General features: G+C 38.4%; 1 protein-coding gene across 1 annotated transcript in view; it reads right to left on the reverse strand.

Moving 5' to 3' along the window:
* Positions 1-17,160, reverse strand: part of DSCAM (DS cell adhesion molecule) — a 696,179-nt gene that overhangs the window by 272,050 nt on the left and 406,969 nt on the right. The window contains exons 8-9 of the mRNA XM_077118949.1: positions 5,265-5,543; positions 41-160 (exon numbers count right to left, since the gene is read on the reverse strand). Of these exons, the coding sequence (XP_076975064.1) occupies positions 41-160; positions 5,265-5,543 (399 nt within the window). The remainder of the gene's footprint in view (positions 1-40; positions 161-5,264; positions 5,544-17,160) is intronic.

Consider the following 17,160-nt stretch of genomic DNA (forward strand, 5'->3'; position numbering starts at 1 on the left):
CATGTTTAGTGAATAACAAACAAATCAAGAAACTTCATACCTTTAGAGAATTTCCACACAATGGTAGGTACAGGATAACCTTCAGCAGAGCAGTTGAGGATAACAGCCTTGCCATAAATTCCATCCTGATCCCGTGGCTGAACCACAAACTTGGGAGGGACTGCAACGAGAGAAACATCACCAGTGATTCAGACAAGGCCACAGCTTAGCAGAGGACTGATTTTCATGAAATCCAAGAATTCTAATGTCCCTCAAACTACACAGAATGTTTTTGTTTGTTTGTTTGTTTGTTTTGTGCATGGGCAGGCACCGGGAATCGAACCCAGGTCTCCGGCATGGCAGGCAAGAACTCTGCTGCTGCACCACCGTCGCACCATCCCATGGAGTGTTTTAAACAGATGGCAAAATGAAAACAGTTTTATAGTTTGGAACAAATTGGGGAAGAAATCTCAGCACAGGCAAATTTTCTTATTGATATCAATGAACTCGTACAGATGGAAATTACATTGTGCTAGAGAAAACTGGACTCTTGTATGTGGTAGTTTGAGGAAACCAAAGAACGTGACATTCTACTTTAGAGTCATGTTATCAAGCACCTGTAGGAATTCACTCAGTGAAGAACAGAATTAGAATTGCCATTTAAAGAGCTGACAAAAAAATATATTTACTCCTCAAATAGCAAGTATCAAAGATAAGTATTCCTAATAGGTTTGAACTGGTGAAAGTGTCTGGCGTCTACATTTCCTCTAACACGAGATGAAGGGAGAAGCAATTAAGCAATGTTACTGAACTTTTTATAAAAATCTAATGGGGACAAATTATTCCTTGTGTCAATGCCATTCTGGGAGAGAGCGGGGCTTTGGGGGCCAGTGGAAGTGAGATGCCACAATGGTTCCATAAAATAAAATCAATAAAAAACATCATCATCAATATTGATGCAAAAGTGCATCAATAAAAAACAGCAGCTTAAGCAACTGCTCATTTGATGAGTTTTGTGAGGTGTTGGAAAGATCCATCCCTATTCGAAATATACATACAGACTTTTTAAAACATGCCTGTCAGAAGAAAGCAAACGTTTTGGGTTAAATTATTATGATTTTAAGATTCCTTAAGTCTTCTTTTAAAGAGGAAATACAAAATCTTCTAAGAAAGGTAAGCTCTGGAGGTGTGATCATTCCCCAATCCTCTCTCTGCAAATCAGTGATTAACTATGGAATAGACTTTCAGTGAGGCAGTCTACAGGGTTGTGTGAGAGCAGATGTGATCATTTTCCTCATGTTTTCCCTTATTACTTAGCAAATATGTGTGCCTTCTCTCTTTTCCACAATTCTTTGTGAAGTGAGTTTCAAAATCCATGAGTCTTCATTTTGAGACAGAGTGGTAGGGCTATGTGTCACAGAGAGATGGGGACCCCAGCCACTGCATGTTATGGATTGAGAAGGGGGTTAGGGTCTAGGTTAGCAAGGGTCTTAGAAGCATCATGAAATATGAGCTGTAATGAACATCATTTTGGACACCGTTTAACTCAAGGAGGAGAAAATGGCGTGAAAACACAAGAGACAGCTGGTGTTTGAACGCACTGCTGTGCTACTAGAGAAGAAACCACTCTTAATTTTCTTGTCCAGCCTTATGTAGAAAGCATTACAAGTGGAGAGGCAGCACAGCTTGGAGGGAAGGAGCACATACCTGAGGGCTCAACACCTGGATTTGATCCCTAGCTCTGCTACCTCCCACTGGATGATCTTACGCAAGTTGTCAAATCTCTCTTGGCCTTAATTTCTTTATCTGAGAATCAGGGATAATTATAGTACCTATATCGTAGAATTTTTATGGAGATTAAATTAATTAAGATCAGAATATTGTTCAGAACAGTGACTGGCAGATGTTAAATGCTGTAAATGCAGATACGTTCAGCTTTAACATACCTTAAAGTTATTAGCTAGCTAATGACCTAAATCATTTGTACAACCAATGGTCTCTGAGATATTGCTAAACTATTAAGTAATATAACTTCGTTTATTCTGATACAAATCTATTGCATAAAATGTGACTAAGTTCGAAGTAAGGTAAAAATAGATGACTGTCTTCCCCGGTGAGAAAATTATTTCTAAGAAAACTTCTTGACATTATATAAAGCCAAGTTTTCTAGTAAAAATGATTACTCAACCTCAGTAGATTATAGAGTTTAAGAGACCCTTCCAGAATTGTGTGGTACGTGAAGGCACATGACTTTATTTATATGTGTGTTTACTCTTTATTGTCATCTCTTCCACTAGAATGTGAGTTCTATGGAGCAGGGATGTGGGAACTTACTCTTTCTGTTTCAGTTACCACCTGTCCCCCACACCCAGAACAATGTCTATTAAAAAATAGATGCTTAATAAATACTTGTTGAAAAAATGAACAAATGGGGTAAAATTAGAACATGAATACAACATTAAAGTTGGGTCAATTAACAAAGAAATAAGTTAGTTTCCTTGTATACATTTCTTTTGTCCTGTAAATAAAGTCAACTATAGGCCTTTTAGATAATTTGTTTGTTTCTCTTTATGTCAGCTCATCACTAAAAGATAGAAACAACAGGGCCATCATAAGATATAAAGAAGTGTGAGAAAACTCATCTCCACTGGAATCTATTGATAAGCAACCATTGTATTTTTCCTGTCAGGGGTGCAGGGCTAAGCATAGGATCCAAAGGACAGGTGTGTTCTATATTAACTCCAAAACCTTTCCTCCAGATGGCTTTATCAATGCCAAGGTCATCTGACTGAACATGACATTAGGGACATTACTGGTCCACAGTCAGCACAGACCATGTGGCACAACCGTTTTGCAATTTCTATGGCAAGAGTTAATTTATTTTAAATTAAGTCCTTTTAAGTCCTCCCAGTAACCCAGGCTATCAAAAGTGTGATAAGCTCTACGCTGACCCAGACTGTTAGAAGGAATGACTAGGAGATGGACCCTAAATTCCATTTCTAAAGTATCTATCATTCTACATCTCAGTCTAAATTTCTTAGTTACCACTTCCATTTCCCACATGCAATTTATTACCACCTCTTATCATTTCTTAATAATAATTTATACTTTTACCCTTAACTCTTTTTCCAAGACCACCATTCTAATTAATTGCCTCCTACTTGGATTACTCATATGGAATCTTCTATGTGACACATGCTTGGTCACGTTCCCAAAATCATAAAGATGTGAGGAGAAGAAAGGAAGGATGGGATGAAGGCAAGGGGGAGGGCAATTACCTCTTGCTGAGGGTTGATTTGTACTGGGCACTGTGATAAATATTATATTTTATTTAGCCCTCAGAAAAACCGTGTAAGATATTACCGCTTTTCATAAATAAGAAAACCAAGGAAAAGATAGATTAAAAAATTTATCTAAGATTGTAGAGTTAATAAGTGTCCAAATTATGATAAGGTTGAAAGGAAGGAGAGAGGGAAGCAATAAATGATGGAAGGAGGGAAGGAGGTATAGTAGACTGAATCATGAATCCCAATGTTCTTAATCTTAATCCACATTCCTGCGGGTTTCAACCCACTGTGAACACGACCACTGAAGATGTTAGTGTCGGGTAAGGCGTGGGTCACCTGGATGGGGTGGGCCGCACTCTGGATTTCCGGGGCTCTTATATGGAGGACCCAGAAGTCCCCGAAGCCAGAAAGACAGAACACGGCCATGGGATGGAGGAAGGTCGTCACTGGGGTGCCCCCTACTCTGGAAGAAAGTGTCGCTTTGCCTAAGGCCTGATTGGGAGCTTCTGGTCTCTGAAACCTTGAGCTAATACGCTCCTGCTGTTTAAGCCTGAATGAGTCTGCGGCATTTGCAAGAACAGCTCTGGCAAACTAAGACAGGGATTGGGGCCCAGGCCTTCAGGATAATTCAGGGGAATCTACCTAGCTCAAAACTCTAACTTCATCACATTGGTAAAGTCTTTTTTACACACAGTGTTACATAGCCATAGGTTTCCATTTTTTAAAGTTTAGGATGTTTTCTATATTATAATTTTTATTTAATGCCAATTTAATAGAAGCTTATTTAACGTATTTAGAGAACAATCACGTGGACCCAGGAATCAGATTGCTGTCAAGGGCATTCTCCCAAAAAGCTAGGCTCAATTTTTCCTGCCTTGGTCAAAAAGTATATAGTTGCATCCAGGGATGAAAGTCTTCCTAGTGACATGGGAGAGGACTCCCAGGGATGAATCCAGGCCCAGCACCGTGGGATCAACAATTATATCCTGACCAAATGGGGGGAAAGAAGTGTAATTAATAAAGTATCAGAGGCAGAGAGAGTTCAAATAGAGTCTAGAGGCTACTCTGGAGGTTGCTCTTATGCAAGCTTCAGGTAGACCTTGCTACCTGTCATAACCTGCCAGCCTCCAACCAGGACCATTCCAGCCAATCCTAAAGAACATCTAGGGCAATATATAAGATTCCACAAGGGTTCCAGGCACTAGAGTAACTTGTCAGAAACCTACAACCTCCAAATTGTTCCCTGGTCCAGATAAGTCCTGAAACCCAGCCCAGCCTCTCCAGAACATCAGATAGTTCCATCTCCCCACCCAATATGAGTGACAAACCCTTCCAATATAAAAAATTTAGAATTGCCATAGCCCAAACTACCCCAATGAGAGGTATGGAAAGATCAAAGGTGATGATGGAGTTATACATGAAGATAGGAATTAACAAATGAATATGATTGCTGAATCATTAAATTGATATCCTTTTTAGTCTCCAATACCTTAGAGTAGCTAGAAGTAAAAAGCTAAAATTGTGAAATTGTGACCCATTTCAAACTCTGAAATATGTTCTACAACTAATTGTGGTGCTATGCTTTGGAATTTATAGCTTTTTTATATATATGTTATTGTTCACAAAAAAAAGAAGGAAAAAAAAGTCATTTGTGATGATCAAAAAGTATTTAAGCCTCTAGTCTTCTATATTTTGGAGCAGCTAGAAGGAAAAATATGAGAGGATCACATGGTAGCCCTATTTCCTGAATCAAATACTATGGCGCCCACATCTTCATTGACACATCTAGCTATGCCGAAATTCTATATTAATGGAATTTTTAGGGGCATGGATTTTAGGGGAGTTCATGTTTGCTTTCTATAGTCATTGTGCTGTTTTGCCCTTAATGTGAATTTTATGATTTCCAGTTATTTTCACAAGATTGCAAATGCACACCATCTGAGAATGCTGTGGAGTCCAACTCCAGCAAGGCTCTCTGAGCTCTGCCCCTCTGCTCACCTCTCACAATGAGTTGGCTTTGGTGCTCCACGGCCGCTGCCTCATTCCGGGCTATGCATGTGTAATTCCCATTGTGCATCAGGGAGAGATTGGAGATCCGCAGGGAGCTGGTGAAGTCAATGTTGTCAATGGTGACCCCAAGGCTGGCTGGGATTGGCCGGCCGTCCTTCTGCCAGGTGATCGTGATTGGTAGGTCTCCTGAGACCACCACGCATGGGATAAAGACCCTCTGTCCAATGGAGAATCTTGGAAACTCAAAAGGTTGGATAAAAGGTGGAACTGTAAGAAATGGGGAAAAAAATAATGGAGGAAAGGCCATAGCAAACAGGACACATCTACATTTTCTCTTTCTTTAACCCCTTTGAATTCCATTGAAAAAGTGGGGCAATCACTGACAGGGAATATAAATCAATGAACCAGTAGAATATTTGGAATCGTACGACTGTTACTTGGATTTCTCAGCTTTTTAAATGAAAAGGATTGCTTGTACTTTCGCAGATAGGCTTAACCTAATTTAGCTCAACAGCATTTTTTTTAAAATCAATAATCATTTTTGAATAGAAAAACATTTTAGACTCTGTGCTCTACAGTGCAAAAACTGTGAAAGAGTGGTTTGGGTTTGGTTTTCCCCTAGAAGCTTTTAAACATTATATGCACAAGAGGAGACTTCTTTCCTATTTTGCCAATATTAGTACTATTTTCCCTTTAATCCCCTGCATATCTTGCAAACAGACATACTTTATATCCTTTGAAGAAGCAGATATTCCAATTTCATTGTTAAACTATTTTTTACATTCAACTAATAGCAACAGCTAATTAAAAATATTCTATGTCAAGAGTTGTTGCATTTTTACTCTACATCCCTCCATTTTACGCATTGCATGTACATTACGTTAAATTATGAACTGGTTCAAGGCAGGTTTGCTGAGTTGTAGGGATAAGTTGCTAAGGTGGACGGACCTTCAGCCTGGCCAGCAAAGATACAGGCCAACCCCTTCTAGAAATCTCTTTCCTAACAAATTCCTTCATCCCACTCCTTCTGAACGCTTTCCCAGATGTCTTCACAGGGCAATCATGTCACAAAACAACTAAAATGGGGCAACAGAAGCCAAGTTTAGATTCTTTCTCTATTCCTTATTAGTTGTGGGATCTTGGACAATTTATAAAGATGATCTTTCTGTCAGCTTTGATCATGGAATACTTAGTCACAGCCTCGCTTTGCAGATAAGGAAATCAAAGCTCAAAGGGGTTAATTTGTTAGTTCATGGTAAAGAGAGGGTTCAAAACCATATTGATAGGGCAGATACTGGAGGCTGAATTATTGGCCTTATTTGTGTTTTTCTCATATATTTTTAAAAAATAAAATATTTATTTTTAGCGAGGGGCTTGGAAATAACAAAGCCTGGAAACTAAGATTATTAGAAACGTATAGCCTAATATATATCAGTTATTTTACTAAGTGATTTTACAGAATGATTCTATTGAATAGCAAGAAATCTACAGTGCATCTGTTCATAAAATCAACTGTAGGTTCATTTTAACTACTAACTCATGGGCGAAATATACTGGGTATGAGGGAGCCAGCTGGACAGAGGGTGACTCAATCATTCACTCATTCAATCAATCATTCGAGAAACGTCTATTGAGCACCTGGGATGTGCGGGGCAACACTGTATGTGTTGAGCACACAGCAATGAACATCACACACACAAATCCCAGCCCAGCGGTGCTGTTGTATATAGTCACAGATAAAGCAGATATCAACAAAGCAGAGCAACTACTATCCTGTCATTTAATTATTATAATCATTACTACATACTTTCAAAAGCAGTTGAGGACTGGAACCTAAATTTTCTGTAGCACATAATCTAACTCAACCTGTCTGGATAACTCATCTAAACAACTGAAACACAGGGAACCCAGAATAAGAATGAGGGCCTTTAATCCTGTATAGCTTAATATAATTCCTGGATGCATCCTAAAATATATTAAGCAAATAATCAAAAACTATTGCCACAGTCCCTTGAGGGATGGGAGTAAAAATAGGGGAATATTAAACTTTACGACCAGGGAAAAGGAAGCCCAATACTGTTTCAAATATTAGGGACCCCAAATCAATAGGCCAAGCCCTTGGTCTTGAGGCTTGCTTTGTGAAGCTTATATATGTAGCAGAGAAGCTTAGTCTACCTATAGGTATGCCTAAGAGTTACTTCTGGAGGACCTCTTTTGTTGCTCAGATGTGGCCTCAGTCTCTCTAAGCTAAACTCTGCAAGTGAAATCATTGTCCTCCCCCTTATGTGGGACATGACACCCAGGGATGAAAGTCTCCCCAGAGGCATGGGAGATGACCCCAGGGATGCATCTGCCCCTGGAACCTTTGGATCAACAATGCCATCCTGACCAAAAGGGGGAAAAGAGGTATAACAAATAAGGAATCAGTGGCTGAGAGATCTCAAATAGAATCGAGAGGCTACTCTGGAGGTCACTCTAAAGCAAGCTTTAGTTAGACATGCGCTATCTATCATAACTTGCCAAACCCCAATCGAAACCATTCCAGCAAGTCATAAAGGACACCTAGGGCAATATATAAGATTCTACAAAGGTTCCAGCAACTAATGTTAACTTTCCAGAAGCCTACAACTCCTGATGGGTCACAGGCCCAGATAAGTCCTGAAACCCAGAGGGCCCAGCCTCTCCAGAACATCAGGTAGTTCCATCTCCCTACCCCATTTTAGTGACAGACCCCTCCAACATGAAAACGTTAGAATGGCCATAGCCCAAATACCCCTAAAGAGAAGGACAGAAAGATCAAAGGTGGTGGTGGAGTTATACAGAGAAGGTAGGGTTTAACAAACAAGTATAATTGCTGATTATATTGACATTTCTTTTAGTTTCCAATATCTTAGAGCAGCTAGAAGTAAAACCCTAAATTTGTGGAATTGTAACCCATACCAAATTCTGAAATCTGTTCTACAACTAATTGTTGTGCTGTGCTTTGAAATTTATTGCTTTTTGGTATATATGTTATTTTTCACAAAAAAGAAAAAAAATTCAATTGTGATGATAAAAAAATATTAATTCCTTCTAGCCTGTAGTGTTCTGGAGCAGCTAAAAGGAAAAATCTGAGATGATGGTACGGAGCCCATGACAAACTCTGGGATCTGTCATATAACTACTTGTTGAAGAGTACTTTAAAAACTATTGCTTTTATCTTTCTTTGCTGTGTGTGTGTGTGTATATGTGTGTGTGTGTGTGTGTGTGTGTGTGTATATATATATAATTATACAATACAAAAAAGTTAAAAAATATTCCTCCTAGCTTCCAGTGTTTTGGAGCAGCTAAAAGGGAGAATCTGAGACGGCAGAATGGTAGTGCATGACAAACTCTGGGATCCGTTTTGTAACTACTTGAAGTATGCTTTGAAAATTATTGCTCTTTTCTTTCTTTGCTTTGTATATATGTTATATTTTATAATAAGTTAAGAAAAAAGCTATTAAGAACTAGAACTCAGAAGTGCAAATATAGCCAGAGTTAGTAGGAATTGCAATTAGTGGCTCAAGAAAGTCTTGCTGACGTCTTGTACAAAAAAACAACTGAAGATACCAACCAGCACATTCAATGTCAAATCACTTCCAGTGGAAAGTTAGAGCATTGTGTCTGCAATGAGTTGTTCTAATGGTAAGAGTTAAAGGTCTCAGGATGAAGTTCTACCTTATACTGGCAGATAACAGCAAGCTAGATTGTCATGACTGGTCACAGTTGGAATTTGGTGAGTAAAGTACCAAGTTGTACGAAGGTACTCATATTTCTTTAAATCTTGCCCCAAAAGGCACAACTATTTGCTGCATATGTAGGTGTTATTGATGATCAATAAATTGCTATGTTTTGTTATGAAAAAAGCGTCATTACCTCTTCCTTGGCTTTTATAGAAAGCTGGTTGTCAGCACATTCAGCCAGACCTAGGTGTCCACTATTAAGCCTTGCACTTGTCATCTGAATTGCAGATGGCTTTTCTGAGACCCTTGGGGCCAGACATCTGGGTTTACATCCAGTTCCTCTACTTACTACAGTTCTTTTGAACCCCTTGTCTTCCTCAGTTTCCTCATTTGTAAACAAGGAGTGCCATTGGGAAGCCTGGATGAATTAGCACTGTGAGTCACAAACTTTAGCATTCATCAGAATCAGTCGTTTTTTTAGCACTGATTCTATTTTATAAGCTTTTAAAATGGGATAAAAACAGTTAAGTTGAAAGCCCATTTGGAAAAGGAAAGGACTCAATTTCCTTTATCAGTTACAGTTGTGAGGAAAAATACATAAGGACTTACTCTGCATTCTTCAAATCAAGAAAGAAAGATAATCCATGGCATATTTTTAACCTATCCATTTAATATAAGTTGACAATCAGGTGAAATGTATGAATGCCTCCTTAGAGCAGCAGAAAGTTATAGGAGATAGAACTGGCATATGCCTGCTGTTTTTCAAGAACAGAGGCAAGCAGTCACTACAGCAGGATTAGGTTAAAAACAAAAACACATAAAAACAAAAGCCTGGGTGGGCCACAGTGGCTCAGCAGGTAAGAGTGCTTGCCGGCCATGCCCAAGGACCCGGGTTCGATTCCCGGTGCCTGCCCATGTAAAAAAAAAAAAAAAGCCTATGTTTTCCATAATTCCAAAATATTTGTGATGTATCCTCCATAGAATTCTATGAAATGCAATTAATGTTACAGACATATACTTCACAAACTTTAGCCATAGAGCAGCAACACTGCCGAAAATCAAGAAGCACACCTTTGATGCAGTGACAACACATCAGAAAGTGATACACTAAATCTCACATGTCATTCAAAGGATAGGCCCTTGATGGGAACTTCTTATTTTAAACAATTGCAGCACTCTTAGTTATTGGGCTTTTTGTTCTAAACCAGATGCTGAGAATTCAGGAATACTGAGGAGGGTTCAGTAGAAACAACAGCTGGCAAACTAAATGGGGTGAAAAATTATATGTATAAAGAAGAAACACAAGAACTCAATATACCCAGCAGCTGGGGGAAATTTTGTTTTAAGACAGACTGACCTTGATAGTCATATTTTCGGCAATTAATAACAAAAATCAGCCTATATAATTAAGAGTGTGCATCATAATCCAGGGTTCATATATTAAGTAGAAAAAAAAGGATTTTCACATTTTAAAGTACTTTTAAAACAAATTCACACAAAAACAAAACTATTCATAACTAAATTAAAAGCTCTTCATGATTAAAGGAAAGGGAGAGTTAAAGGGAAATGTCATTTTCCAGAAGAATATAGCTGTTCTGTTTGTTGCATTACATGACAACGCAGGTCATTTTTAATGCAAAATGAAATATTCTGCCTTGCACGTCAACCATATCAATTCTCTCTTGGCCACACATATAGTCGGTTCTTATTTCAGCTGTAAGTCACAAGTCTGCTGTCTAAATTGCTTAAAAAAAATTTAAAGGTCAAATATCTTCTATTTTACTTCCATATGATATAGCGTTGGAGGAAAAGATAAACCAGTCATTTAAAAACTCTTATAATGATTTTGGTAAAGCCAAATCATCCATTTAAGACACATCTGGTTCATTACGTCATCTAAACATCTAACAACTCCCTGAATCTTGTTGACAATGAAAGCTTGTAGTATTATGGGAGCAAATATTCTGAATGTCACATGCAACAGGTTTGACATAACCTTTCTACACGAAGTACGTAAATATCTGTGAAATGTCACTTATCACCTAGTTTGTGTATTTTATTCTATATAATGATGGGAACCCCTCGTCCTAGACAGTTCAAAGCCATCCAATGTTTCCAAATGTCCATTTAGACTCTTATTGTTTTGAAAATTTAACAGAAACTTAAATCATGTAATACATTTCTGGATCTTGTCTGTCAGTAATTGTGTATTTTTCTTCATAAGGAAATAAAAGATGTCATAGTGGGTTTGGGAAGAGGATACTTGACCAAGAGAGGAGGAGCATGACATATTTAAAAAAATAAGCTTTAGTTAATTAGCAGTGTTAACTTGATCGACTTTTTTTGTGTGTTTTTTTTTTTGACTCTGATCCTATTTCTAAACATGTAAAATGGTGACAATGAAAGGCAGTTCATGAGAGCATTGGGGCATAACTTTCATCATGTGCCTAACATACAGCTCAGGTGGTACCTGGAAGGTACTCAGGTACCATAATTCTGTCTTCTCTCCTCCTGTGCCTTCCTCTGTTTCAATGTTCATAATTCACCAGGAAAATGAAGAACATTGCATATATGTTGAGATGTACTTAGGCTCTATTTTCATTGCCATATATAATATCATAAATTCCCTTTTTTTCATCTCATTTCCATTTGCAGTCTAATTCCATGAAAGAGCCTCAATACAATTCTCAGGATGGCTGTTCTTGGTCACAGATGCTCCAAAGGACTTCCCTCAAGCCAGCGCCTTCTAAGGTATGGCAATAGATATCTTAATATCTACAGACTCTTTGGCACTCACCACCCTTCTTCATTCCATTCTCTCTGGCAAGTTCTTTCTTTTCATCCTTTAAATTTTCTTTTTTAACATCTTGCCTGCTTAAAGGAGTCTCCCAAAATTGCATCTTCATACCCTTTCCAGTAAGAGAATACAAATCCCATGGTTAGTTTCTGAGAATCCAGTCCTAAATACATCCTCATCCTAGGTGCCTGAATCCACAGGTGTCATGCGTAGATCTCACATAGCCTGAGAGTTCTGCACTACCCATTCAAATACAGGCTGGGATTCCCCGTAAGACCAATGAACACGTGTGACTATTGAACTGAGCATGCCACCTAATGGCTTCCCAAGCCATAAGACTTGTCCAGTTCTACTTGGCAAAGTGTTTTCAATTTCTAAAACTGTAGATTGTTCACTCTAGTTGGATACAGCTCTCTACTTGGTACCCACAATGCAATCAAGCTCTTCTTCCACCCACTCCAAGGGCCTGCTACTCAAAAACTCCCTTATAGAATATTTCCCATCATGTCTCAAATAATGTCATGTCATAAATGATATAGTGACCTATTTCCATGTCTATGTCCATAAGTAAAGTGAACCAAGAAGGCAGGAGTTGTATTGAGTTTATGTTTTTGTTTGTCTTTGTGTTTCCCACAACTAATGTAATAATGTTTTATATGTTAATGGCACAATCGCTCCTTGAAACCCCCTCAGATTATATGGTATCTCTAACAATGGTGTTGGGACTGTTTCATTTTTAGGCGTTATTCTTAATGTATGTTATTTTTTCTACATAGAATTCTTGTCCTTCCTTTGCTCAATAAGGATTCCAATATGGCCAATGAGATGTTGGTTTTTCCAATTACTAAAACAAATACACATGGTATTTACATGATACACATGATTCAAAATTATTTCTAGGTTAATTAAATGAACCAGTAAATATTCTCAAGATAAGAAATTCTGACACCATCTACACTTGCTTATGGCTATTTATTTTAACTGTCTAAAACCTAGAAAAGGGTTACATAAGAGTCTATAAAAATTTCATAAATCCTATGGCAAAGGGATTTAAATGAGGGAGTGTGCCACACAAATGCATTCAACAAATTATTAGAGAGATTAAAAACCTTAAGTAGCTCAGCAATTCAGATAGAAAAGTTGTACTCCTTACTAATCATACATTAATTGAAATATTATTCCTCAATGCTCTGTTCTGCTCTTGCTTCCTTCCTCTAGTTCCTTGATGATTTCATTTGGCCTTCCAGCTCCAGCTGGCACTTCCATGTCATTTATTCCCTAATCTAAAATTTCTACCAGAAACTCCTTCTCAAGCTTCAGGACCACTTATTCACTTATCTGAATTTTTTCATCTGGATGTACCAGAAGTATTGAAATTCAAACCCAAACTATCATGCTGCCCCATAATCCAAGCCCCAATGTTAAGTCCACTCTTATTGGTGAAAGCAAAGTCTCCAGCACCTCCGAGTATCTCTGAGTAATACCAGCATGCCCCGCTCCACTTTTTTATCACCAACCACATTCAGTGGGTGGCCAAGCCTCATCCACTTCTCCTCCCAATATTTCTGCTCTTGGCTTCTCTGTTTCAAACACACTGCCATCATTTCTTATTACAGCATTTCCAATTGCATGCCAAATGGTCTCCCTAATTTTATCTTACACTGCTATCAACCTTACGTACTTCAACTCATTTAATTTTCATAAAATGCTGTTGTAAGTATGTCCCTCTCCTTCAACTACTTCATTGCCTTTAGAGTCAAACAGGGGGCACCAACTCTACCAGGTCTGATACTCCATCTGTGCCCTCTACCATCTGCCCAGCAATGAATATCCTTTGTTTCAGTCATACTGACTAGTGAATTTGAGGGACTGCACCCTGCCCCTGTGTCTGTCCTCACTCCCTCAGCTCCATTCTCAACTTCATTCTCTTAAAACATCAAAACCCACCTTGGTTGTTACCTATTTTTGGAAACATTGCCAGACTCCAGACCCCTTTGAGACTCAAATGAGTTACTCTTGGAAACCCCCTTTTATGGCCCCACATTTCTCCTCCCATCCATACCCAAAACTGACTAGATGTCCATCTTCTCTGCTCCTGAAACATCCCATGCATATTTCTTTGATGGTGTCATGTTAAAATCGGTGATTTTCTCATTTTTATACCCACTGTTTGCCCAGTTGCACTGTTTCTGGTTCTGACCCTATGTTGCTCCTTTCTTAAGACACTGGCTACATCCTGCCATGTATTATAGTTATTCACTTGCTGACTCTCAACCACTTGTTGGCAGTAACCATCTGCAATACTTAGGTTCAGGTGTCAACTTGGCCAGATAATGGTGACCTGGTGTTCTGTAGCTGTGGATGTAAATCATCAGCATGTGAAATTCATTTATAGCTGGTTACACCTGTGGTCAGCTAAAGGGTGTGCCTTCTGCAGTGAATGATGTTTATTTGATCAGCTGGAGACTTAAAGGAACCATCAGAAGGGAGAGCAGAGATCAGACTCACACGTTTGGAGATGCAAAAATGACATGCCCTGGGGAAAACTGTTGGAACCTGGAAGCTGGGAAAGAAGACCCAGCAGATTTTACTCTGTGCCTTCTCATGTGACATAGAAACTTAGATGAAAGCCAGCTGCCTTTCCCCTGAAGGACTATAAATTCATAACTAAATAAATTCCCTTATTAAAAGTTGATCCAGCTTTAGCAAACAAAAACACCATCCTATTACTATTTGACCTCATAAACAGTGGATATCCAATTAGAATTAGATAATTCTAATATTATCTGAATAAATAAAAGAAATAATAAATCATGCAACTAAAGAGATTATTTGAATTAAACATTGTCTTGATGACAAAGACCTAGTTCAATTATTCTGCTACCATACACTGCAATATTTTTCACTCCTTATTTGAAATATTGGACTAATGGCATTATAGAAAGTGGGTAAATTTAATGAAAAACTATTTTTAGGAAAAATGTGCTTAAGATGTACATCTATAGGTATTTGCCAGGTATCTAAGTGGTTGGAGAAATACTAGGTTATGTACATGGAAATGTGCTGTCTAGATTTCTTTTCAGGAAAGATCTTATTGCCCAAGATGCTGGGAGTCAGATCAACTGGGATCATCTCCAGCTATTAGTCACTAGAAACTGCCCAGCTACAGAGACCCACCTTCCCCAAGGCAGGGCCTTCCTGGGGTGGCCTACATCGGTGACTGAATGAGAAGGGGTATAAGGGCCAGGCAATTTTTCCACAACTGAGGCCAACTCTGCAGGACCATTCTTGTCTCTGAGGGGTTGACTGAGGCTATTGACCCACCTTATAGCCCTACCTGCTCTGCCTCATCCTTTATCTTCCTCTTCTCCCACAGAAGTTGATCATAAGGGCCTTCCTGATAAACATCCTGCACACCGAACCCCATCTGAGTCTGCTTCCTGAAAACCCCACCTGCAACAGTTTACTTCATATAACTTAAAAAATGGACATACCGCTTAACAGAAAGCCAGGTCTGTTTGAGCAAGTGTCCCTGTATACTCACTCCATCCACCCATCCATCCATCCATCCATCCATCCATCCAAGTTGCTATAACTCACTTTAGATTTTGACCAGGGGAGATTTATCATGTGTGCTGGATTTTCTCTCAATAAGACCCCCCTATGGTTAAAATATCTTGTTATTCTCCCACAAAACACAAAGAGGAAGACAGACACAAGGTGAAAATAGCTTGAAAGTTTAATTTTACGATTGCTGTTCAGACCCTACAAAGAGCAAATGTTTCTGTTTTTTACTCATTCAGAGGCCTCAAACTCAGCCAATGTGTAGGAGTGAAATATTTTTTATCTGAATATGGGGTTGTGCATATTCACAAGCTCAGTAAATATATTTTGAATAGAACTAAAATGAAGAAGAATTCAGTGCTATTCCCTGCACTAGAACACAAGAAACATGGCAAATATAAATCAGCACACACACAGACACAAATGCCCAAACATATACACATGCAACATACATGGGAAAAAGGGTCCCCAGTACTGAGGTCTAAAGCATGGAGCTCATACACATAATACCAGTCAGCAGAACTGCACAGTTGACGAAAGAATAGTGTAACTTCCTAATGAATCAGGCATGGAGAGTTGCTAACTCTCTGAAATGACTTTTAAACGAGGTGGTGATTATGTAGGATGCCTGTTTAGGGCTGCCAGATTGTGTGAAGAGCTGTAGAACAATAAATATGACAACAAGTAGGAGGGTAAGGAAAACAATTCTTTCTCCAAAACTGCTTGAAATACCAAGTAATGCCTATGGAATAAAAAAACCCAAACATTTTAGGATGAGCAAAAAATTTAAAAAAAACACCACCCTTAAAGCATAATGGAGAATTATAATGAAAAGAGTCAGGAATTGTTGTTTTCTTTGGCAGGAAAGATTCAAGTTAGACATAAAGAAGAGAAAAGACAAACCGCTTGGCATTTTGGAGTGTAAAACACAAAAAAGAATTCTGGGGAACATGACAGCATCTCCTTCCAAAGGACTTTCCAGAAAAATAGATAATTCATTTTACTGTCAATTAGGATGCATGAAGTGGGATATGGTAAAAGGAATTGGATGATTTCTTGAGATGATTCTAGTCTTCAGTGATACGTAATTTTTTTTTAGATTTTCCATGGAAGATGCTCCACGGCCATAATCAAATTACACTGAAGCTTATTATAGTTTCTTTGTAATTTTAAAATGATGAACAGCTTCAAAATTCATAAGGATTCCTCTATTTAAACAATTACAGTTGTCCTGGACAGATAGAACTGCCTCTCCAGACAGGTTATTTTTTCCCATTTGAAGGCAAAAATATATTTCCACAGAAGGCTTTGTAATAAAACTGGATAGCTTGTCTGATCAACCCAAGCTAACCTGTGTCTCTAATATTGAAACAAATGCCATCTGAACCATAACGGTTAAAGGACAATGAACCAGAGTTCAAGTGTTGCTTATCCAAATGGAGAAAAGGTTCAACTAGATGGGGTGTAATTATTTTATTTTGGTTGATACTGACTACTGATGGAAGCAAGAATCATGCAACATCAATGAGTAATACTGACAGCTGGGTAAATGATAGCAATGAATAGCATTCATGAAATCACTGGCGTTCATTTTAAAACTTAGCAGTCTTTTTCTAATTAGTTTATTTACAAGGATTGCAAGTGATGGAAGGTTATTTACTAAGGTATTTTTCATGATCTTGACTTAGACAAGGTGATCACTCCTTAGAATCTGGGTTATAAATCATACGTGATTTTAAGTGGTTGTATTTTTTTGAGTAAAATGCTGCAATATGTCATAGTGAAGACAAGTGTACGAAAGGGAGTTACAATATTGACA

The sequence above is a fragment of the Tamandua tetradactyla genome, chromosome 10, assembly GCF_023851605.1.
Source record: "Tamandua tetradactyla isolate mTamTet1 chromosome 10, mTamTet1.pri, whole genome shotgun sequence".
Lineage (NCBI taxonomy): Eukaryota > Metazoa > Chordata > Mammalia > Pilosa > Myrmecophagidae > Tamandua > Tamandua tetradactyla.